The 26,097-nt window shown below is 40.6% G+C and overlaps 2 protein-coding genes across 4 annotated transcripts in view; both read left to right on the forward strand.

Moving 5' to 3' along the window:
• Positions 1-26,097, forward strand: part of LOC119495528 (NLR family CARD domain-containing protein 3-like) — a 69,369-nt gene that overhangs the window by 28,686 nt on the left and 14,586 nt on the right. Inside the window, exons 9-10 of one of the 3 annotated variants that reach the window (XM_037782129.1) lie at positions 307-308; positions 6,205-7,272. The exons of the other annotated variants lie outside the window; for them this stretch is intronic. Of the exons in view, the coding sequence (XP_037638057.1) occupies positions 307-308; positions 6,205-6,535 (333 nt within the window). The 3' untranslated portion in view covers positions 6,536-7,272. Of the gene's footprint in view, positions 1-306; positions 309-6,204; positions 7,273-26,097 lie in introns of those variants that run through there. 3 annotated transcript variants of the gene reach the window in all.
• The window catches only part of LOC119495723 (NACHT, LRR and PYD domains-containing protein 3-like), an 88,646-nt gene that overhangs the window by 17,504 nt on the left and 45,045 nt on the right, over positions 1-26,097 (forward strand). The window lies entirely within an intron of this gene.

The raw sequence follows: 26,097 nt of genomic DNA on the forward strand, positions 1-26,097 counted from the left end.
TTGGTCATCGTGTAACAAATGAACAAACTTTGATGAAGTGACGTTGAAATAAAAAGAAATCAAAGTTTTAGGATGATTCTAGATAATAAATGATGATGGAAATCAAATATAAATCACAACACTGTATAAAATGGAGGATTTGTTAAATAAAGCTTCATAATTCACGTTGTATTGTTCACTTTTACTTCCATACTTCAATGACTGTGTGGTCGTTTGGGGAAACTCATAGAAACAAATCAGATTTTTATATTTCAGAAGAGCGACAAAAGACTTTTGAACCAAACTACTGATCAAGAACCAACTCAGCTGTTCATTAAATGAAAGGCTGTAAAGTTCAGAGAGTTGGTGGATTTTCAAACAGCACAGATCAGGTATCCCTTACCAACAAAAAGTTTATTCAAGTGTGCTGTTAATATACTTCTTTTAAACTTAAAACAACAGAGTATACTTTCAGTTTATGTTTTCACATACTCATCAGCGATATACTTAACAAAAGTATACTTGGCTCATACTGACAAGTATACAGAAAAGTCTAAGTATATTTGGCTTATAGGCTTATTTGTACTTAATCTCTTGATCAAGATATACTAAAGTATAATTAAGTATTCTTGAGTCTCAGACTCGTTTTCCCATCTCTGCTAAAAAGTGGGCTACAAGTATACTTGCAGTATAAAAACTATTAATCTAGTTGTTTACTGAGAGTATACTTTAAAGTGCACTTTCATAAACTATAACGTGTGCTAAAAGTATAAAACTAGTAAACTATCTGTATACGTATAATATAGTTGCAGTATGAAATAAAACTTGGGTGTAAACTAGTTGTGTACTCAATGTTTGCTATTTTTATACTTAAAAGTATACTATTGTAAACTAAAGAGTGGGCCAATTTAGTTCCAAGAAGTATTAATGTAGTACACTTAAAAGTATACTACTAGGACATTGATTTTAGTATACTTACTACATAATGTATACTTGGGAAATATATACTTGAGCTTTACTTAAGTATACTTCATAAAATAAACTTAAAGTACTTTTTCGTAAGAGATAAAGTGAGAAACTAATGAAAAAGTCCAAATGATTTGAGAGGAATCTGCAGGTTTAAAGGGATAGTTTGTGTGTTTTAAAGTGGGGTTGTGTGATGTTCTTATCCATAGTAGGTGTATTACTGACAGTAGATGACGGTTGGCGTGCCCCCAGCATTGAGACACAGACAGGAGTACCGACACCGGAGCAAAGCAACACAGTGCTATGGACGGGGACGGCAGAAAAAGGTATTTTAGACAGCTAAAAGAAAGGCTCACCTAAAAAACTTGATATCTGTTTAAGTGTACGCTATATTTAGAATGTTTTTAAACGTATCTCTACTTTTTTAGTCATCTGAGCCTGCTGGCTTTGAAAGGAGCATAGATAAGTTTAATTTTCAGTTCAGTTCCCGGTCAGAAAGGAGAAGGAAACGGCTGTCTGACGGCGAGATAAAGCAGTGAAATGGTTTGAAATAGTTTGTGATTAAAATAGCAGTTTTTCAAATGTAAAATATCTGAACACCACATGTGAATATCTGAGTGAATATTCACATGTGAAATGTATTAAATGTGATGCTTTAAAAAGAAAAGACATTTCACAAGCAGAAGATAAAATAATAAATGCTCAGATGACAGAAAACTTGATTGTAAACTTCAAAAATCAGATAGTGATGTAAGTAATCAATAAATTAAGACATTTGAAAAAAAATATATTTTATTAATATTTGATATCTTCTGAGATCCTATTTTATTTCTTATTGTTTCAAACATATTGTTACTTTAATGTGTTTGATTTGTGATTTTACAAAGGTGAATTATTTTGACCAAAAAGTGAACTTTTATGTAAGACTAAAACATTTCCTACAGCACCTGAAGGCACCACAAGAGCCTGCCCCCTGGTGAGCTGTGATTGGTGGAGAGCTGGTGTCGTCAGAGGGGCGTTCAGAGGAGCAGGAAACAAGAAGCAGTGAGTCCAGTGAGTCTGGAGGAAAGGCTCGAGACTTCAACACCCACCAGAGATCAAACACTTCTACCTGCAGCAGGTGAGTTCACTTCCTGTTTGTGTTGTTAGACACGTGACTGACCGACTGAGGAAACACCGACTACTTCAGTAATACTACTCTGTCAAAATACTGCAGTACAAGTACAAGTCCTGCATTCAAAGTTTCACCTGACAGTTCAGAAGTAGTCTCAGCCTAATGTAGTAATGTAGTCTTTATTCAGTATTCTTTATGCAGGACAACTCCTTTCTCTGTGATATCTAGATGTATATGCATATACATGTGTATGTAGTGTGTGCATGTGATATACAGTATATAGCCTATATGTACAGTATATGTATCACACTGAAAGGAATGTGAAATGGATAATGATAATGAAAGTAAACTTTTACCTTAGGGAGTACACTTTGTTGATACATGTAGTACTTCTGCACTTTTAAGTAAAATCTTGAATGCAGTACTTTTACTTTTACCTTATACTGTAGTACTTCTCTATACAGGATGTGCAGACTGCAGGGTTTTAACTGTGCTTGTTACATAAAGGCAGTGAAGGGTTAAGGGAGTAGTAGAGTATAAAGTAGCATTCAATTAAAATACTAAAATAAACTATCTCAAAAATACCATTAAGTACAGTTACTTGAGTAAATGTACTTTGTTAAATTCCACCACATATTTATTAATGTCGTTATTTTAAAGGAAACACGTTTAGATTTAGTGAAGGGATGAAAGACACAATCAGTTGATTGATAATATTGATAAGAAATTTATTATTTACCCAATAATCCTCCAAACATCCTGTTATTACTTCGGCTTACTACTGCCAGTGCTACTGCTACTTCTACTCAAGATGCATATGTTGATGTGGAATGATATTAATATACAGTATGTGAGAGTTCAGATTGGGTGATCATTTAATAATTTAATTAATTAATTAATTAATGCAGTGTAGATGTGTTTCTACTGTATGTGTGCACACAGGTGATGGGGGGTCAGGTCTGGTCAGTAGAGGGCGTCCATGTGTTTCTACTGTATGTGTGCACACAGGTGATGGGGGGTCAGGTCTGGTCAGTAGAGGGCGTCCATGTGTTTCTACTGTATGTGTGTACACAGGTGATGGGGGGTCAGGTCTGGTCAGTAGAGGGCGTCCATGTGTTTCTACTGTATGTGTGCACACAGGTGATGGGGGGTCAGGTCTGGTCAGTAGAGGGCGTCCATGTGTTTCTACTGTATGTGTGCACACAGGTGATGGGGGGTCAGGTCTCGTCAGTAGAGGGCGTCCATGTGTTTCTACTGTATGTGTGCACACAGGTGATGGGGGGTCAGGTCTCGTCAGTAGAGGGCGTCCATGTGTTTCTACTGTATGTGTGCACACAGGTGATGGGGGGTCAGGTCTCGTCAGTAGAGGGCGTCCATGTGTTTCTACTGTATGTGTGCACACAGGTGATGGGGGGTCAGGTCTCGTCAGTAGAGGTCGTCCATGTGTTTCTACTGTATGTGTGAACACAGGTGATGGGGGGTCAGGTCTCGTCAGTAGAGGGCGTCCATAGGTGCTTCTCATTTCAGCATTTTTCGCCTCCTCGTCTCCTCGCTCCTCGCTCCTCCGGCTGTGACCCGGAAATTGATCTCAGTCCTCCATCTTGAAGGACGTCCCAATTCATAAAATGCGCATCGAGGAGAGAGGATCGAGGAGCGAGGAGGCTTGCTGGAGGAGCTATGAGCGAGGATACACCAGTGCATCCTCCAGTGTTTCCTGCACGGAAGTTTATCACCGACCGACACGCCCCCTTACTGGATATCAGTTATTGATTGGACGCTGCGCCGATCAGACTGATCTGATACATCAACATCACTGAGTTTCATACCGGAGTGAAGACAGATCACAGATTAACAGTTTTATATTTTAGTTGTCTTTTTATTCACATCTAGCTATAATCTGTGTTAACTGTAGGTGTGAACAGCAGATGGATCATGTTGATGGTGAAGTGTCGCTGCTTCACACACCGCCACTGAAGGAGTCTGACACTGAGAGGGGTTTATAAAATCTGACAACAAACAGACTTAAGTAAAAGTCAATGAGTGAAATAACAGATCATGAAAAGAAAACTCTTTCTAATGATTGAAGAAAGTTGATTGAGGGCTGTTCGTTGTCAGATTTTATAAACCCCTCTCAGTGTCAGACTCCTTCAGTGACGGTGTGTGAAGCAGAGCTCCTGCAGGTCCTTCTGCTGCTGGAACACTTCACCATCAACATGATCCGTCTGCTGTTCACACCTACAATTAACACAGATTATAGCTAGATGTGAATAAAAAGACAACTAAAATATAAAACTGTTAATCTGTGATCTGTCTTCACTCTGGTATGAAACTCAGTGATGTTGATGTATCAGATCAGTCTGATCGGCGCAGCGTCCAATCAATAACTGATATCCAGTAAGGGGGCGTGTCGGTCGGTGATAAACTTCCGTGGAGGAAACACTGGAGGATGCACTGGTGTATCCTCGCTCATAGCTCCTCCAGCAAGCCTCCTCGCTCCTCTCTCCTCGATGCGCATTTTATAAATTGGGACGTCCTTCAAGATGGAGCGCTGAGATCGATTTCCGGGTCACAGCCGGAGGATCGAGGAGCGAGGAGATGAGGAGGCGAAAAATTATGAAATGAGAAGCACCTCAGGTCTGAGGAAGTGTAAGTGTGTTTTTAATTTGATTCATGAAACATTCAACCAGCTTCAAACTGTGACATCACTCATTTTGATCTCTGATGTCATCATCAAAGATGATAGATTAATAACTGCAGCTGTAATGTGTCTTGTTCTCTCCATCAGATTCCTGTGAACTCACACTGGACACAAACACAGTAAACAGAAACCTCAAACTGTCTGACAACAACAGGAAGTTGACAAGTGTGAAGGAGGTTCAGTCATATCCTGATCATCCAGACAGATTTGACTGGTGGCCTCAGCTGCTGTGTAGAACTGGGGTACGTACCAAAGCTTAATTTTGGGACTTAATTTTAGTTTCCTCGCTCCTCGATCCTCGCTTGAACCGGAAGTTGTTCTGGTGCGCCATCTTGAAGACCGTCCCAAAGCTCTTATTTGTGCATCGAGGTGCGAGGAGCGAGGATCGAGGATCGAGGAGGCTTGCCGGAGGAGCTATGAGCGAGGATACACCAGTATATCCTCCACGGAAGTCTTTTACCGACCGACACGCCCCTTTATTGGATATCAGTCACTGCTTGGACGCTGCTGCCGATCAGACTGATCTGATAACTTTACCTCTCAACATCACTGGAGTTTTATACCGGAGTGAAAACAGATCACATATTAAACGTTTTATAGTTTAGTTGTCTTCTGATTCACCATCTAGTTAAAATCTGTGTTAACTGAAGCTCTGAACAGCAGCAGAAGGACCTGCAGTATCTCTGCTTCATACACCGCCAGTGAAGCAGCCTGACACTGAGAGGGGTTTATAATACCTGACAAACTGACTTAAAATAACTTTCTTTATTTATTAGAAAGATTTGTCTTTTCATGAGCTGTTATTTCCCCCTTTAACTTTTATTAATGAAACTATTAAAGTCAGAGAGAAAAGGAGAGTCTGACTGTCTGTCAGCAACAAACACCTTTTACATCATTTATCCTCATTTCCATTCAGTCACATGAGGCTGATAATTCCTGAACGTCGGGTTTGATATGAGTTATATCATTTACATTTTCCCTTTAGCCTAATAAATAATGTCCAGTGTTAAAAAAAACACCGTAGTCATATTCTGGGTTATGAAATAATGAGCTCACAATCAGAATATCAATAACTACAGACGCTAATAACGAATAAATAATATAAAGAGCATTTGTCTTTATTAGTATTAGTACAGTTCAGACATAAACAGCTGTTAAAGTTGACTGACAGCTGATCCAGATGTGATCAGCTGCTGCTGTCATCAGAAACGGACGTCGCTTCACGTGACACTTCAGAGGAAACGACCGTCTCATGTCGCTTAAATCGTATTTCCTCGTTTCCTCTCTCCTCGCATGGTTTCCTTGCTTCTCTCCATGCTTCCCTGGTGGGAGGGACTAAGACGCAAGGAAAAGACGCAAGTGAGGGAAACAGGGATGCATTAAGAGCTTTGGGATGCAGCTCAGGTCTGACTGGTCGCTGTTACTGGGAGGTCGAGTGGAGAGGAAGTGTTTATATATCAGTGAGTTACAGAGGAATCAGCAGGAGAGGAAAGAGAGAAGACGGTATGTTTGGAGAGAATAATCAGTCCTGGAGTCTGTGGTGCTCTGATGATGGTGACTACATCTGGCACAATAACAGAATAACACCCTCCTCCTCTGGTAGAGTAGCAGTGTATGTGGACTGTCCTGCTGGCACTCTGTCCTTCTACAGAGTCTCCTCTGACACAATGATCCACCTCCACACCTTCAACACCACATTCACTGAACCTCTTTATCCTGGGTTTGGGTTGTGGTTCAGGTCAAGGTCTGTTTCCTCAGTGTATCTGTGTTCTCTGTAGGAGGGAGAGTCTCCTCCTGTTAGAGAAACTGTTGTAAATGCAGTTGGAGCAGGTGAGGGGTACCTGAGCTGGGCTGGACTCTGGGGGGTTGAGAGCTCTCTGGGACTTTTGGTGTTGCCGATGGACGGCTGAAGGAGCTGAGCGAGGTCGATGTAATTACCTGAAATGATCTGTTGTCTGAGCTGCACGGTGGTGCAGTTAGCACTGTTGCCTCACAGCTAGAGGGTCGCAGGTTTGAATCTGGCTTGGGGCCCTTCTGTGTGGAGTTTGCATGTTCTCCCGTGTTAGCGTGGGTTTCCTCCGGGTTCTCCGGCTTCCTCCCACAGTCCAAAGAAATGCAGGTTAGGTTAATTGTTGACTCTAAATTGCCTGTAGGTGTGAACGTGAATGGTGTCTGTCTCTATGTTTTAGGATAATAATAAATGATGCTGGAAACCACATATAAACCATGTCAAAGCAATAATGTAAAAATCTATCACAACACTGTATAAAATGGAGGATTTGTGAATTAAAGCTTCATAATTCATGTTGTATTGTTCACTTTTACTTCCATACTTCACTGACTGTGTGGTAATTTTGGGAAACTCATAGAAACAAATCAGATTTTTATATTTCAGAAGAGAGACAAAAGAAGTTTGAACCAAACTACTGATCAAGAACCAACTCAGCTGTTTATTAAATGAAAGGCTGTAAAATTCAGAGAGTTGGTGGATTTCCAAACAGCACAGATCAGGTATAAAGAGAGAAACTAGTGAGGACCTGAAAGAGTCCAAATGATTTGAGAGGAATCTGCAGCTTAAATCACTTGTGTTAAAGAGGTGAACTTGAGGAGCAGCTTTAGTGAGGAAATCAATCATAAAGAATCATTTAATGAACAAATATTAAAGTGGTGTTAATATAGTAGAGATGGTGTCACATTAGTCTGACGTCAAACAGCTAAAAGACTTGATAATCTGCAGCTTTTCACTCTGTACTATATAAATAAATATATAAATAAATAAAACTCATGTACCAACCCCTTGAACCAATTCTACTCTCTCTCTTTCTACTCTACTCTAAATTTAACACAATCTTCATGAATAAAATCTCTTCTGTTCACATTGAAGCTGCTGTGGGTTAAACTTTAACATGAATCATATAAAGTCATATAAACATGCAGCAGTTGATCTTTGAACTGAGTGCTGCAGGTTCAGACTGGTTAATTAAAGTGTTTGAGTGTGACAGCAGCCTGCAGATACAGAGGACTGATGAAGAAGCAGAGGAACAGAACAGAAAACTCTTCTTCTACACAGACCTGGTCCAGACAGCAGAGAGCTGCTGTGTTGAAGTTCATGAGAAGAAACTGAGTAAGTGGAACTTTGATTCATTCCAGTCTCTGATGTTTTATGACAAACAAGCTGCTCTCTGTTGGTTCATGTGTTGACCTTCTGTCTTTGATAATAACTCTACAGCACAATGTTTATCTGACAACAAATACTTGAAACTACAGCTCGCTGTCTTTAAAGTCTACATGTAGAAACAGATTTGATTTCCTGATGAGACATAAATCAAATGAGACTGAAGACTAATGATGAACCCGTCTGTCTGTCTTCATCAGGTGGCTGCAGGTTATCACCAACATGAAAAGGTATCACACTCAACACTTCACATTACATTTGATACTGTTTTACCCTTCAACATATTCATTCTTATTAACTTGCTGTTTACTGTTTCTCTGCTCTGTTACTTGAACATTGACTCATAATAAACCTATAACTCTATAAAACAGATACAGACGTTAGATTGAATTCTGATACTGGATTTCAGTTTGGACTTTGATACTTTAATTATTTTATGAAGGCTCATATTTTATGTTTATTGAGGACTCTGATGGTCAAAGTGCACTCAAAGATCAATTGATTATTTCTACTCCATAAACTAATAACTTGATAAGCTCAATGACAAAGTATTATTATGATGAGTCTTTAAAGTAAGAACCAATGTATGCACAGAGGTCTAGGGACAAGCTCCTGGGGTCCGTGGACTAGTTGCAGAGATCTGGGGACTAGTTGCACATGTCTAAGAACTAGTTGCAAAGGTTGCACAGGTCTAGGGACTGGCTACAGAGTTCTAGTGACTAGTTGCAAAGGTCTAGGGACTAGTTGCGGAGATCTGCGGACTAGTTGCACAAGTCTAAGGACTAGTTGCAAAGGTCTAGGGACTAGTTGCAGAGATCTAGGGACTAGTTGCAGAGGTCTAGGGACTAGCTGCAGAGATCTGTTTTTCTGCTCTTTTACTTGAACATTGATTCGTAATAAACCTATAAATATATAAAACAGATAAAGTCGTTAGATTGAATTCTGATACTGGACTTCAGTTATTTTATGAAGGCTCATATTTCATGTTTATTGAGGCCTCTGTTGGTCAAAGTGCTCTCATAGATCAACTGATTATTTCTACTATGTTAATTATTACTTGATAAACTCAATGACAAATTATTATTATGATGAAATAACTAATCTATGAAGTAAAACCCCATGTAGGCCTAGTTATTTTTGAAGTAGCTGTGTTGATGGAATTTTATGTTCTCTGTAGTTAGAGACAAAATGTTAGTTATGCTGTCTGAAGCAGCAGACTGATCATATGTTGCGGAGCCCCTTAGACAAACTCTGAGATGGATCACAGGTCCTTTGACATATGTCATTCTGTATCCATGACGATTGAAGTCCTCATGTTAACCCTCTGGTCCCAGCAGTGTCCCAGTCTTAACCTGATAACAGTGATCATTTAAACACATCACAGTGTGACTGAAGTCTGTGGAGGGCTCAGTGTGCAGGTCCAGAGGCTGGAGGTTTGTGTTTCAACAGCAGCTACTGAGCTCCCCCTGGTGGTCAGTGAGGTTTACAGCTGGTCTCAGAGTTCCTGTCAGTCCACTATGATCCTGTGAGATGGAGCACAGTTCATGTCCAGCTGTGATGGTTTCTTTATAAGGCAGACAGAGTGAGGAAAGAGCAGAAATCATTCAAGAGTTGCTTTTGTTCGAACATTTTATTTTTATGTTTTATTATTATTATTTTTTTCTAGAAAAAAAAACATTTCTAAACTGCTCTCAGTCCCACAGTTTTAACTCTTCAAACACATATAATACCTTAAAATGTAGCCATAATCCGTGTCTATCTAATATAAACATCTAACAAACAGGAGTTACAGCTCTTAAGATCTAAACTTTAATTGATAGGAAGACCGCTGTCAAGCTCTCATTCACTGCCATATAAACTGTAGGCTGACTCCTTCCTCACCTTCCTCCTTCTGAAACTTACAATATCTTCCTTAATTTTAACTCTGTGTAAACATAATATACAGTATATCATCATGCTCAGCATCTCTTGCTCTAAGTAATATTGTAGAAAACTTGGAGCTACAAGCTTTAGCTTTGGGGAAATTAAACTTCTCTTGAGGAAACTGTTAACTCAGCTCTGCTGTCTCAAGATCAGAAGGTTCAGAGTTTGATTCCCTCTCAGGGTGGCTTCCCTCATGGTTGACACTGATGCTCCTGGTTCTGATTATAGTTTCAAACCTTTACATCCACATCATTTTCAAATTTTTCTCTTCCTCTCTGTGTGCTAGGATCCGTCGGAGACCAGGCGCTCCTGTATCTGGATTTGAACCTGAACCCAGGTGTGTGTCCCCTGAGACTGACCAGTCACATGAACATGGTATCTGGGGTCTAGCTAGAGAGGTCTACGATTGAACGATTGAAGTCCTCATGTTAACTCTCTGGTCCCAGCATTGTAGCTCCCCCAGGTGGTCAGTTAGGTTTACAGCTGGTCCAGAGTATCACAGTCCAACACAGTAGAGCAGAGGAAGACAGGAAGAGCAGGAAGCAGAAGTGCATGATCTTGGTGTTGCTGGTAGTTTTATAGGTCTCTGTTCAGGGTCCGGCGTCACTGGTGTGTCCAGCTGACCTCTCCCATCCCATCATTTTCAAAATTAATGCCAAGTCACGTAATTAATTCTCCCATATCTGACAGCTGGGCTGTATTAACAGCATAACTGTACCAAACACCTATAGGATATAAACCACTGAATAAAACCTGATCAATTGAATTCAAATTAATTAACCAATTACACAACATGGATCATTTTATTTATTTATTTATTTTGTACATTGAACTGTAAATCGGCATTAATCTAATCGTTTGTTGCAGCCTAAAGACATGCATCTCTGTGTCAGGCATTTTAGCTGTGCAAGAAAATGTTTCATGACTTACTATTAATAATATATACAAATTAATAATCACAGTTCACGCTCATTTTCTTCAGGAAATGTATTTCTCGTAAAACTTTGTTGTTGATCATTTTCATGTTGATAGCTGCTAGTTTCTCCAGCAGCTACTGAGGCTGAAGACTAAAAACTAAATTTCTCTCTTCCTCTCTGTGTGCTAGGATCTGTCGGAGACCAGACTCTCCTGAACCTGAACCTGAACCTGAACCTGAACCTGAACCTGAACCCAGCTGTGTGTCCCCTGAGACTGACCAGTCACATGAACTTGGCATCAATTTTAAAGGACGAAAAATCTCTGCTGCAAAGTAAGTAGAAATAAAACTGATATGTTACCTGATATGTAACCAAACTACAATCATAAAGGTAAGTTATGAGTTTAGGAAATCAATGAGGGACAGAACATTACAGTTCACAGTGACTTACAACAAATTCAATCAAACTGAACAAGACTATCAGGTAGATGTCGTGAACAAATGAAAATGCATCCCTCTCAAATAAACAACTGAAAGTGTGTTCGAGAGCTATGGTGCAAGTGATAAATTTCTTTATTATTTATATAAATTAGACATAGGTACGTACTAATCAGGTGTGTGAAGGTTTAGTATGAAAGATGGTTTTCAGATTGTGTTGGAAGATGTTCAGTGTCTCTGCTGTCCTGACTTTAGTAGGGAGTTCATTCCACCACTGTGGGACCAGAACAGAAAAGAGTCTTGACCAAGATGAGAGACCACAGGGTCCTCTGAGTGACAGGGTGGCCAAACGTCCAGAGGTAGAGGAGGAGTAAAGGGTTTGACCATGGTTTGTAAGTAAGAAGGACTAGTTCCCTTCACTTCCCCGTAGACCAGCACCAGAGTCTTGAGCTGGATGTGAGCTGAGGCTGGGAGTCAGTTTAGCGAACGGAGAAGAGAAGTAGTGTGGGAACATTACCTATTGAATAAACATTATAACGAGACGTGTTTCAAAGATAAGCTTTAATGGCAATAAAATAACTTCTACTGTCCAATAACCTGTGAAAACAAAAATAGATAGCTTTTATCTTCAGTAAATTTCAGTGTTTCTATCAGTCTACAGCAGCAGAGAGAAAAGTCCCCTGTACCCAGCTGTCTGTCCATGAAGAGTGATCGGTCTATGGGTCGTCTGGAGGATTTCAAAGATGGACGCCCTTCTTCTGACCCAATGTAAGTACTTTAAACTGTTGATTGAAACAGATGGGTTAGCTGTCATGATCCTCAGTCATGATACAGAATCTCAGGACTAGCTCCAAAGGTCTGAGACTAGGTGCCGAGGCTTGGGGACTAGCTGAAGTGGCCTGAGGAGTAGCTGCAGAGGTCCTGGGAGAAGCTCCAGAGTTTTGGGGACTACCCTTGGAGGTATGGGGAGTAGATTCAGATGCAGAGGTCTGGGGACTAGCTGCAGGGGTTTTGACACTACTTTCAGAGCTCTGGGAACAAGTTGTACATTTTTGGGGACTAGCGGCAGATGTTTAAGGCATACCTACAGAGGTGTAGTGGCAGAGCACAGTTTGTTGAAGTAGTTTCACAGAGTTGCCTGTTCAAGGGTTGCCCTTATATGTTGTAGTCTTTGTTGGTAACTGGGCTTTTGTTTTGCAGATGCCTCCAGAAACACAATCTTACTAAAGCCAAAGCCCCAGATTGCTAATCGCAATTGTGATCAGGGAACGTAGTGCAGGCCCCAACTTCAAATGACCAAGACAAAGATTTAGAAACTCACCTTACTCCCAGGTGTGCTGTGGCCCAAAATAAATACAGGCCACAGTTTCAAGTGGGGTCGCAGAACAACAAGTCTTACCTGACAACGGTATAAAATTTGAGAAATTCCATGTATCACATCAGATTGTGGTGGGGGATCAGCGCCTTTAAGCATGCACACCCCTACGTCAACCCCACCCACCAGTCAGCTCAAGGAATATCTATGCTGGATTTTCAAACAAAAAATGTGTGCACCTACTCACCAGTAGAAAAGGTCCAGTCTGTCCACCGAGAGACAGCCGGTTAGCTTGCCAACCCCTGGCAACGAGCCAAAAAGTTGTTCATAGTTCATCCATTCTACAGAACTGCAGCACACTTGCCAGACTACAGGAGGTAGTTCTGATGTTTCCAGAGAGTCACTAAGCTTGTTTATGAGTCGCAAGAAGTGTTGCATGGTTTTGTTTTTTTGGCCAACTTTTGTATTAAGTCTGAAACTAAACTTATTATTTTGTTTGATTAGTGGTTAGCACTGTCATCTCACAGCAAGAGCAACGCAGGTTTTGTGTGGAGTTTGCATGTTCTTTATGTGTTATCGTGGGGTTTCTCGGGGTTCTCCGGCTTCCTCCCACAGTCCAAAGACACGCAGGTTCATTGTTGATTCTAAATTGCCCGTAGGTGTGAATGTGAGCGTGATGGTTGTCAGCCCTGTGAAAGTCTGGCGACCTGTCCAGGGTGTACCCCACCTTCGCCCAATGTCATCTTGGATCGGCTCCAGCATCCCCGCGACCCTGAATAGGATCAGCAGTTACAGATAATGGATGGATGCTGGGATCCCAAAAGATGAGATTTTTAGTTGAGATTTGAACTGAGATAAAGACTCATTCATTGGAGTTTGAACTGTGGGTTTTATATGGAGCACAGAATGTATAATACACCGTGGTGAACCCCAAATTATTGTGTGCCTTGTGCTTTTTGTTGTCTGTTGGCGTTTTTGAGATATCTGGTTGTTTGAGATTGTTATTCCAAGGGTCATGTACTGAAAGACTTGGGTAATTTGTAGAGTTGACAGGTATCTATCTAAAGAACATGATTTCTGTCAGACCTTAACTCTGACTGGTACCCCGGCTCCAAGATGAGATTAGTAGTTTTAGTTATTGTGTCTCATTGTAATGACTAGTTGGTTGAATAAGGAACCAACAAGGCACCATAAAGAAGCTGTGCCTTCTTTGCCATTAAAGAACTTTCACTGCCAAATAAAACCATTGAAAGCAGAAATATAAATCTTTTATATTCAGTAAATTTTAGTGTTTTTATCAGTTCCCAGCAGCAAAGGGAAGAGTCTCCTGTACCCAGCTGTGTGTCCATGAAGAGTGATCAGTCTATGGGTGGTCTGATTGACTTCAAAGATGGACGTCCTTCTTATGACCCAGTGTAAGTACTTAAAACGGATGAAACCGATTGGTCTTCTATCATTTACAGTGTTGTTTGCATCTGGATTTCATGATGATCAATCATGACAGAACACAATATCTTTAACTAACTGGTGTAGTTTTGTTTGAAAGTCATTAATTGTTAACAGTCTATGGTGCAAATATAATGTGGGCTAATTCTTCATGATTCCTCCACAGAGTGGACCAGGAGAGCTCAGAGGTTCCCAGTGGTCAGTCTGCCCAGCAGCATGAAACACACCTGGACTCCATATTTATGGTCTGTACATAAACAACAACTACTTTTACATCTATTCTGTTCATAATCATCCCCTTGCTGCTTTTTAGACCAGTGGATTGTCAGTCTGTCCAACATGGATCTGATGTTTGGTTCCATGATTTTAGTTTGATTGTGTCATTCATATAATATTCTGTTCCAGCTGCTGGAGGAGGACATCGTCGCTTTTGTGAAGAACGAGCTGAAGACGATCCAGAAGGTTCTGAGTTCAGATTACCCAGATTGCTTAGAGAGTCAGAGGGAGGATGAGGAGGTGTTGGATGGTGAGGATGAAGAGCAGAGGAGGAGCAGCAGAGAGGCTTTTCTGAAGATCACACTGCACTTCCTGAGGAGAATGAAGCAGGAGGAGCTGGTTGACTGTCTGCAGAGCAGTAAGAGGATTTCTCTAAAGATTTAACATGCTGGATAAATGGGACGTTTACTTATGTCTCAAGAGATGGACCAAAATATATTCATATACTCATTCTTTGACGAACTGAAATGTTCAAATATGTTGTTATTGATCTTCTTTGTTGTGTGTTCATTCAGAACATATTGTTCCAGTTTGTCAACGTGAACTCAAATCTAACTTAAAGAAGAAGTTCCAGTGTGTGTTTGAGGGGATCGCTAAAGCAGGAAACCCAACCCTTCTGAATCAGATCTACACAGAGCTCTACATCACAGAGGGAGGAACTGCAGAGGTCAATGATGAACATGAGGTCAGACAGATTGAAACAGCATCCAGGAAACTACACAGACCAGAAACAACAATCAGACAAGAAGACATCTTTAAAGCCTCACCTGGAAGAGATGAACCAATCAGAACAGTGATGACAAAGGGAGTGGCTGGCATCGGGAAAACCGTCTTAACACAGAAGTTCACTCTGGACTGGGCTGAAGACAAAGCCAACCAGGACATACAGTTCATATTTCCATTCACTTTCAGAGAGCTGAATGTGCTGAAAGAGAAGAAGTACAGCTTGGTGGAACTTGTTCATCACTTCTTTACTGAAACCAAAGAAGCAGGAATCTGCAGGTTTGAAGAGTTCCAGGTTGTGTTCATCTTTGACGGTCTGGATGAGTGTCGACTTCCTCTGGACTTCCACAACAATGAGATCCTGACTGATGTTACAGAGTCCACCTCAGTGGATGTGCTGCTGACAAACCTCATCAGGGCGAAACTGCTTCCCTCTGCTCGCCTCTGGATAACCACACGACCTGCAGCAGCCAATCAGATCCCTCCTGAGTGTGTTGACATGGTAACAGAGGTCAGAGGTTTCACCGACCCACAGAAGGAGGAGTACTTCAGGAAGAGATTCAGAGATCAGGAGCAGGCTGGCAGCATCATCTCCCAGATCAAGGCATCACGAAGCCTCCACATCATGTGCCACATCCCAGTCTTCTGCTGGATCACTGCTACAGTTCTGGAGGAGGTGTTGAAGACCAGAAAGAGAGGAGAGCTGCCCAAGACCCTGACTGAGATGTACATCCACTTCCTGGTGGTTCAGTCTAAATTGAAGAACATCAAGTATGATGGAGGAGCTGAGACAGATCCACACTGGAGTCCAGACAGCAGGAAGATGATTGAGTCTCTTGGAAAACTGGCTTTTGAGCAGCTGCAGAAAGGCAACCTGATCTTCTATGAATCCGACCTGACAGAGTGTGGCATCGATATCAGAGCAGCCTCAAGGTGCTCAGGAGTGTTCACACAGATCTTTAAAGAGGAGAGAGGACTGCACCAGGACAAGGTGTTCTGCTTTGTCCATCTGAGTGTTCAGGAGTTTCTGGCTGCTCTTCATGTCCATCTAACATTCATCAACTCTGGTGTCAATCTGATGTCACTGAAACAAACAACCTCCTGGTGGTCTGAAAGACGAAAAGATGAATCTCCAGAGACACACCTCTACCAGAGTGCTGTGGACAAGGCCTTACAGAGTTCAAATGGACACCTGGACTTGTTCCTCCGCTTCCTCCTGGGTCTTTCATTAAAGACCAATAAGACGCTTCTACGAGGTCTGCTGACACAGACAGGAAGTAGCTCACAGACCAATCAGAAAACTGTCCAGTACATCAAGAAGAAGATCAACGAGGATGTCTCTCCAGAGAAAAGCATCAATCTGTTCCACTGTCTGAATGAACTGAATGATCGTTCTCTAGTGGAGGGGATCCAACAGTCCCTGAGTTCAGGAAGTCTCTCCACAGATAAACTCTCTCCTGCTCAGTGGTCAGCTCTGGTCTTCATCTTACTGTCATCAGAAAAAGATCTTGATGTGTTCGACCTGAAGAAATACTCTGCTTCAGAGGAGGCTCTTCTGAGGCTGCTGCCAGTGGTCAAAGCCTCCAACAAAGCTCTGTAAGTACACAGATAGTAGGATTCATATATATATATATATATATATATATATATATATACATCCATCCATCCATTATCTATAACCCATTCGGGGTCATGTGGGAGGGGGGGGGCTGGAGCAGAACCCAGCTGACATTGGGCGAAGGCGGGGTACACCCTGGACAGATTGCCATACTATCACAGACAACCATTCATGCTCATATTCACACCTACGGGCAATTTAGAGTCAACTATGAACCTAACCTGCATATCTTTGGACTGTGGGAGGAAGCCGGAGAACCCGGAGAAAACCCACGCCAATACGTGGAGAACATGCAAACTCCACACAGAAAGATGCTGTAAGGCGACAGTGCTAACGACTGCACCACTGTGCAGCCCTGGATTCGTATATCATAACTTAAATACTCTGCTGTCTTTTCAAGTCATTGCTTGTTTTGTTTTTTTCACTATTGTCTCTTCAGACTGAGTGGCTGTAGCCTCTCAGGGAGAAGCTGTGAAGCTCTGTCCTCAGTTCTCAGCTCCCAGTCCTCTAGTTTGAGAGAGCTGGACCTGAGTAACAACAACCTGCAGGATTCAGGAGTGAAGGTGCTGTCTGCTGGACTAAAGCGTCCACACTGTAATCTGGAAACTCTCAGGTTAGGATTCATCAACTTGTTCAACTGATGGCCACTTAAATCCTGATTTACATTAATGCATAAACGCCTAACCTGCTCTAGATTGTCTCTGCTTATATGATTCAAACCAGTTGAGTTTATTAAGTTTTAATCTCTTTCAATGAACATGTTTAATGTTTTTTTCACTCTGTTATGACTTGAAACATCAGAGAGCTGCCAGTAATGTTGTCAGATTGTTGATGGACATTGGTGGGTGTTTGGTTGTGAGATCAATAATAATGTTAATGTAACCCCACAGTAGCCGACAGTATCACAGTACTGCAGTAACCTTCCAGCCCTCACAGTACCCTCAGATTATGTGACGTCTGTTCTTTTGTGTGTTTGCAGTTTGTCAGGTTGTCTCATCACAGAGGAAGGCTGTGCTTCTCTGGCCTCATCTTTGAGCTCCAAACCCTCCCATCTGAGAGAGCTGGACCTGAGCTACAATCATACAGGAGCCTCAGGAAGGAAGCTGCTGTCTGCTGGACTGGAGGATCCACACTGTAGACTGGGCATTCTCAGGTATGAAGAGGCCTGCTGCAGCCACAGACAATCAGTTTGAGTAAAAAGACCCTGAGACTCTTGTCCCTGGTCCCTGGTCCCTGTGGTTGAAACACAATGAGTTCCTTAAAAAGTTTCTAGTTCAGGGGGGAAAATTCCTGCGGTGGAAAAGGGGCTTTACATTCATCAGGCGACGCAAACACAAAGACTCCTGATGAATCATCATGTTGCTCTGTAACAGCTGGATGTGGAAGCAGCTGGTTGATATCATGTTAGACAGAACTACTTTATAAGCTGATATTATGTCAGATGTTGTGTTTACAGCTTGTTTTCATTGAACCACAAATAGACAAAGATATCAGTTGGTGCAGGTTTAAACATTTGATTTACTGACTGACTGGTTGAGGAAACTGAGTCTGAAATGTATGATGATTGTCAATATTATACTGATAATAATAACATAGTGAGCTGTAGTCATCGGCCAATCAGAAGAAGCTCCACTGAATTAAAAGAATAGCAGCTGATTAATAATAAGTACTCCATGTGAACATGTGAGTCCATTTGTGTAGAATAACAAAGCTGTGTGTATGAGAGCGATGTAATGTCAATGTGAGTCTGTTACAACCCAGAGTTGGTGTAGGGGTAAAGGAAGTAACATACAGCCGGTGTTATCAGGCAATCACTTGTTTATTGCCGTGAATAATATTAAAGCAAAAAAAAACATACAATGGTTTGAATTATAATAACCAAAAACGAGGGTTTCGGGTGGCCGAAAAGGAGAAAACAAGGCACACACCCTAGCCCTGAATAATCCCTAACAAACAGACAACTAAACCACTGCTCTACTCACGAGGAAATATAAACACAAACAGTACCTCAGACTAGTTAACATACACACTCTAAAGTTCACTGACTCCATTTGGACCTGTACACAATAATCTAGTTAACAATTCACTAACAATCGAGAGGCACGGGGACAGATCAATGGTAATCACTGCCCGCCATAGCTTAGTCACAGCTCGCATTTAAATCTTGACACGTGGCATAGCCGGCTGGTGATTGGATAACGAGCGGTGACGTATCGGAGGCAGGACCACAAACGGCGGGAAACTGAGGGCATCCACCTGAGGACGGTCCGGAGGCGTGGCCCTGAAGGGGATCCCCTAGACGTGACGTCATCTCAGAGCGGAGGGACAGCAGAGCGCACCAAAAGAAAAGAGCAAAGGGAGAGCGAAGCACAGCAACATACAACAAGATAAACAATAACGAACGGTCACGCTGAGACCGTAACAGAGTCCATTTGTGTAGAATAACAAAGCTGTGTGTATGAGAGCGATGTAATGTCCATGTTTCCATGCTGAAAGAGGAAGTGCTGCTCTGACCCCCCTCCTCCTTTCAGGGTGGAGCCTGCTGGAGACCGATGGTTGACACCAGGTCTGAGGAAGTGTAAGTGTGTTTTTAATTTGATTCATGAAACATTCAACAGCTTCAAACTGTGACATCACTCATTCAGATCTCTGACGTCATCATCAAAGATGATAGATTAATAACTGCAGCTGTATTGTGTCTTGTTCTCTCCATCAGATTCCTGTAAACTCACACTGGACACAAACACAGTAAACAGAATCCTCAAACTGTCTGACAACAACAGGAAGGTGACACGTGTGGAGGAGGAGGTTCAGTCATATCCTGATCATCCAAACAGATTTGACTACTGGCCTCAGCTGCTGTGTAGAAATGGTCTGACTGGTCGCTGTTACTGGGAGGTCGAGTGGAGAGGAGACGTTTATATATCAGTGAGTTACAGACGAATCAGCAGGAGAGGAGACATTAGAGACTGTGTGTTTGGAAGGAATGATCAGTCCTGGAGTCTGAGGTGCTCTTATGCTGGTTACTCTGTCTATCACAATAACAGAATAACACCCTCCTCCTCCTCCTCCTCCTCCTCCTCCTCTGGTAGAGTAGCAGTGTATGTGGACTGTCCTGCTGGCACTCTGTCCTTCTACAGAGTCTCCTCTGATACACTGATCCACCTCCACACCTTCAACACCACATTCACTGAACCTCTTTATCCTGGGTTTGGGTTCTGGTCCTTGTCTGGTTCAGTGTCTCTGTGTTCTCTGTAGGAGGGAGAGTCTCCTCCTGTTAGAGAAACTCTCTCACTGCTGACCAGATAGTTCAGTCTGTACAGGATCACACACAGTTGATGTTAGTTCGTACCAACCTGATCTCTCAGTGGTTGTAAATGCAGTTGGAGCAGGTGAGGGGTACCTGAGCTGGGCTGGACTCTGGGGGGTTGAGAGCTCTCTGGGACTTGTGGTGTTGCCGACGGACGGCTAAAAGAGCTGAGCGAGGTCGATGTAATTACCTGAAATGATCTGTTGTCTGAGAGAAGGTGTGAAACATTATTTTTTTTTAAATTTTGTGTATAAAACTGAACTTTGATGTCTTTGTGTGAAGAAACACCTTCGAATGTCAAACAAGAGTCTTTCAGGATCAAATTCAGCATCTGTGGAGAAATACTTGTAAATCTTTGGTCATCGTGTAACAAATGAATAAACTTTGATGAAGTGACGTTGAAATAAAAAGAAATCAAAGTTTTAGGATGATTCTAGATAATAAATGATGATGGAAATCACATATAAATCATGTCAAAGGAAAACTCACTGTATAAAATGGAGGATTTGTTAAATAAAGCTTCATAATTCACGTTGTATTGTTCACTTTTACTTCTATACATTACTGACTGTGTGGTCGTTTGAGGAAACTCATAGAAACAAATCAGATTTTTATATTTCAGAAGAGCGACAAAAGACTTTTGAACCAAACTACTGATCAAGAACCAACTCAGCTGTTTATTAAATGAAAGGCTGTAAAGTTCAGAGAGTTGGTGGATTTTCAAACAGCACAGATCAGGTATCCCTTACCAACAAAAAGGTTATTCAAGTGTGCTGTTAATATACTTCTTTTAAACTTAAAACAACAGAATATACTTTCAGTTTATGTTTTCACATACTCATCAGCGATATACTTAACAAAAGTATACTTGGCTCATACTGACAAGTATACAGAAAAGTCTAAGTATATTTGGCTTATAGGCTTATTTGTACTTAATCTCTTGATCAAGATATACTAAAGTATAATTAAGTATTCTTGAGTCTCAGACTCGTTTTCCCATCTCTGCTAAAAAGTGGGCTACAAGTATACTTGCAGTATAAAAACTATTAATCTAGTTGTTTACTGAGAGTATACTTTAAAGTGCACTTTCATAAACTATAACGTGTGCTAAAAGTATAATACTAGTAAACTATCAGTATACGTATAATATAGTTGCAGTATGAAATAAAACTTGGGTGTAAACTAGTTGTGTACTCAATGTTTGCTATTTTTATACTTAAAAGTATACTATTATAAACTAAAGAGTGGGCCAATTTAGTTCCAAGAAGTATTAATGTAGTACACTTAAAAGTATATTACTAGGACATTGATTTTAGTATACTTACTACATAATGTATACTTGGGAAATATATAATTGAGCTTTAATTAAGTATACTTCATAAAATAAACTTAAAGTACTTTTTCGTAAGAGATAAAGTGAGAAACTAATGAGGACCTGAAAAAGTCCAAATGATTTGAGAGGAATCTGCAGGTTTAAAGGGATAGTTTGTGTGTTTTAAAGTGGGGTTGTGTGATGTACTTATCCATAGTAGGTGTACTACTGACAGTAGATGACGGTCGGTGTGCCCCCAGCATCGAGAAACAGACAAGGAACCGACACCGGAGCAAAGCAACACAGTGCTATGGACGGGACGGCAGAAAAACTTATTTTAGACACCTAAAAGAAAGGCTCACCTAAAAAACTTGATATCTGTTTAAGTGTACGCTATATTTAGAATATTTTAAAACGTATCTCTACTGTTTTAGTCATCTGAGCCTGCTGGCTTTGAAAGGAGCATAGAAAAGCTTCATTTTCAGTTCAGTTCCCCGTCAGAAAGGAGAAGGAAAGGGCTGTCTGACGGCGAGATAAAGCAGTGAAATGGTTTGAAATAGTTAGTGATTAAAATAGCAGTTTTTCAAATGTGAAATATCTGAACACCACATGTGAATATCTGAGTGAATTTTCACATGTGAAATGTATTAAATGTGATGCTTTAAAAAGAAAAGACATTTCACAAGCAGAAGATAAAATAATAAATATTCAGATGACAGAAAACTTGATTGTAAACTTCAAAAATCAGATAGTGATGTCAGTAATCAATAAATTAAGACATTTGAAAAAAAAAGATTTTATTAATATTTGATGTCTTCTGAGATCCTATTTTATTTCCTATTGTTTCAAACATATTGTTACTTTAATGTGTTTGATTTGTGATTTTACAAAGGTGAATTATTTTGACCAAAAAGTGAACTTTTATGTAAGACTAAAACATTTCCTACAGCACCTGAAGGCACCACAAGAGCCTGCCCCCCCTGAGCTGTGATTGGTGGAGAGCTGGTGTCGTCAGAGGGGCGTTCAGAGGAGCAGGAAACAAGAAGCAGTGAGTCCAGTGAGTCTGGAGGAAAGGCTCGAGACTTTAACACCCACCAGAGATCAAACACTTCTACCTGCAGCAGGTGAGTTCACTTCCTGTTTGTGTTGGTAGACACGTGACTGACCGACTGAGGAAACACCGACTACTTCAGTAATACTACTCTGTCAAAATACTGCAGTACAAGTACAAGTCCTGCATTCAAAGTTTCACCTGACAGTTCAGAAGTAGTCTCAGCCTAATGTAGTAATGTAGTCTTTATTCAGTATTCTTTATGCAGGACAACTCCTTTCTCTGTGATATCTAGATGTATATGCATATACATGTGTATGTAGTGTGTGCATGTGATATACAGTATATAGCCTATATATACAGTATATGTATCACACTGAAAGGAATGTGAAATGGATAATGATAATGAAAGTAAACTTTTACCTTAGGGAGTACATTTTGTTGATACATGTAGTACTTCTGCACTTTTAAGTCAAATCTTGAATGCAGTACTTTTACTTTTACCTTATACTGTAGTACTTCTCTATACAGGATGTGCAGACTGCAGGGTTTTAACTGTGCTTGTTACATAAAGGCAGTGAAGGGTTAAGGGAGTAGTAGAGTATAAAGTAGCATTAAATTAAAATACTAAAATAAACTATCTCAAAAATACCATTAAGTACAGTTACTTGAGTAAATGTACTTTGTTAAATTCCACCACATATTTATTAATCTCTCGTTATTTTAAAGGAAACACGTTTAGATTTAGTGAAGGGATGAAAGACACAATCAGTTGATTGATAATATTGATAAGAAATTTATTATTTACCCAATAATCCTCCAAACATCCTGTTATTACTTCGGCTTACTACTGCCAGTGCTACTGCTACTTCTACTCAAGATCCATATGTTGATGTGGAATAATATTAATATACAGTATGTGAGAGTTCAGATTGGGTGATCATTTAATAATTTAATTAATTAATTAATTAATGAATGCAGTGTAGATGTGTTTCTACTGTTTGTGTGCACACAGGTGATGGGGGGTCAGGTCTCGTCAGTAGAGTGCGTCCATGTGTTTCTACTGTATGTGTGAACACAGGTGATGGGGGGTCAGGTCTCGTCAGTAGAGGGCGTCCATGTGTTTCTACTGTATGTGTGTACACAGGTGATGGGGGGTCAGGTCTCGTCACTAGAGGGCGTCCATGTGTTTCTACTGTATGTGTGAACACAGGTGATGGGGGGTCAGGTCTCGTCAGTAGAGTGCGTCCATGTGTTTCTACTGTATGTGTGAACACAGGTGATGGGGGGTCAGGTCTCGTCAGTAGAGGGCGTCCATAGGTGCTTCTCATTTCAGCATTTTTCGACTCCTCGTCTCCTCGCTCCTCGATCCTCCGGCTGTGACCCGGAAATCGATCTCAGTCCTCCATCTTGAAGGACGTCCCAATTCATAAAATGCGCATCGAGGAGAGAGGAGCGAGGAGGCTTGCTGGAGGAGCTATGAGCGAGGATACACCAGTGCATCCTCCAGTGTTTCCTGCACGGAAGTTTATCACCGACCGACACGCCCCCTTACTGGATATCAGTTATTGATTGGACGCTGCGCCGATCAGACTGATCTGATACATCAACATCACTGAGTTTCATACCAGAGTGAAGACAGATCACAGATTAAAAGATTTATAGTTTAGTTGTCTTCTAATTCACCATCTAGTTATAATCTGTGTTAACTGGGTGAACAACAAACGGACCATGTTGATGGTGAAGTGTTCCAGCAGCAGAAGGACCTGCAGTATCTCTGCTTCACACACCGTCACTGAAGGAGTCTGACACTGAGAGGGGTTTATAAAACCTGACAACAAACAGACTTAAATAAAAGTCAATGAGTGAAATAACAGATCATGAAAAGAAAACTCTTTCTAATGATTGAAGAAAGTTGATTGAGGGCCGTTCGTTGTCAGATTTTATAAACCCCTCTCTAAATTGCCTGTAGGTGTGAACGTGAATGGTGTCTGTCTCTATGTTTTAGGATAATAATAAATGATGCTGGAAACCACATATAAACCATGTCAAAGCAATAATGTAAAAATCTATCACAACACTGTATAAAATGGAGGATTTGTGAATTAAAGCTTCATAATTCAAGTTGTACTGTTCACTTTTACTTCCATACTTCACTGACTGTGTGGTAATTTTGGGAAACTCATAGAAACAAATCAGATTTTTATATTTCAGAAGAGAGACAAAAGAAGTTTGAACCAAACTACTGATCAAGAACCAACTCAGCTGTTTATTAAATGAAAGGCTGTAAAGTTCATTGAGTTGGTGGATTTTCAAACAGCACAGATCAGGTATAAAGTGAGAAACTAATGAGGACCTGAAAGAGTCCAAATGATTTGAGAGGAATCTGCAGCTTAAATCACTTGTGTTAAAGAGGTGAACTTGTGGAGCAGCTGTAGTGAGGAAATCAATCATAAAGAATCATTTAATGAACAAATATAAAAGTGGTGTTAATATAGTAGAGATGGTGTCACATTAGTCTGACGTCAAACAGCTAAAAGACTTGATAATCTGCAGCTTTTCACTCTGTACTATATAAATAAATAAATATATAAATAAATAAAACTCATGTACCAACCCCTTGAACCAATTCTACTCTCTCTCTTTCTACTCTACTCTAAATTTAACACAGTCTTTATGAATAAAATCTCTTCTGTTCACATTGAAGCTGCTGTGGGTTAAACTTTAACATGAATCATATAAAGTCATATAAACATGCAGCAGTTGATCTTTGAACTGAGTGCTGCAGGTTCAGACTGGTTCATTAAAGTGTTTGAGTGTGACAGCAGCCTGCAGATACAGAGGACCGATGAAGAAGCAGAGGAACAGAACAGAAAACTCTTCTTCTACACAGACCTGGTCCAGACAGCAGAGAGCTGCAGAGTGTTGAAGTTCATGAGAAGAAACTGAGTAAGTGGAACTTTGATTCATTCCAGTCACTGATGTTTTATGACAAACAAGCTGCTCTCTGTTGGTTCATGTGTTGACCTTCTGTCTTTGATAATAACTCTACAGCACAATGTTTATCTGACGACAAATACTTGAAACTACAGCTCGCTGTCTTTAAAGTCTACATGTAGAAACAGATTTGATTTCCTGATGAGACACAAATCAAATGAGACTGAAGACTAATGATGAACCCGTCTGCCTGTCTTCATCAGGTGGCTGCAGGTTATCACCAACATGAAAAGGTATCACACTCAACACTTCACATTACATTTGATACTGTTTTACCCTTTAACATATTTATTCTTATGAACTTGCTGTTTACTGTTTCTCTGCTCTGTTACATGAACATTGACTCATAATAAACCTGTAAATCTATAAAACAGATACAGACGTTGGATTGAATGCTGATACTGGACTTCCGTTTGGACTTTGATACTTTAATTATTTTATGAAGGCTCATATTTCATGTTTATTGAGACCGCTGTTGATCAAAGTGCTCTCAAAGATCAACTGATTATTTCTACTCGATAAACTAATAACTTGATATGCTCAAAGACAAAGTATTATTATGATGAGTCTTTAAAGTAAGAAGCAATGTATGCACAGAGGTCTAGGGACAAGCTCCTGGGGTCCGTGGACTAGTTGCAGAGATCTGGGGACTAGTTGCACATGTCTAAGGACTAGTTGCAAAGGTTGCACAAGTCTAGGGACAGGCTACAGAGTTCTAGTGACTAATTGCAGAGATCTGTTTTTCTGCTCTTTCACTTGAACATTGATTCGTAATAAACCTATACATTTATAAAACAGATAAAGTCGTTAGATTGAATTCTGATACTGGACTTCAGTTAT

Source organism: Sebastes umbrosus, chromosome 10 (assembly GCF_015220745.1).
Source record: "Sebastes umbrosus isolate fSebUmb1 chromosome 10, fSebUmb1.pri, whole genome shotgun sequence".
NCBI lineage: Eukaryota > Metazoa > Chordata > Actinopteri > Perciformes > Sebastidae > Sebastes > Sebastes umbrosus.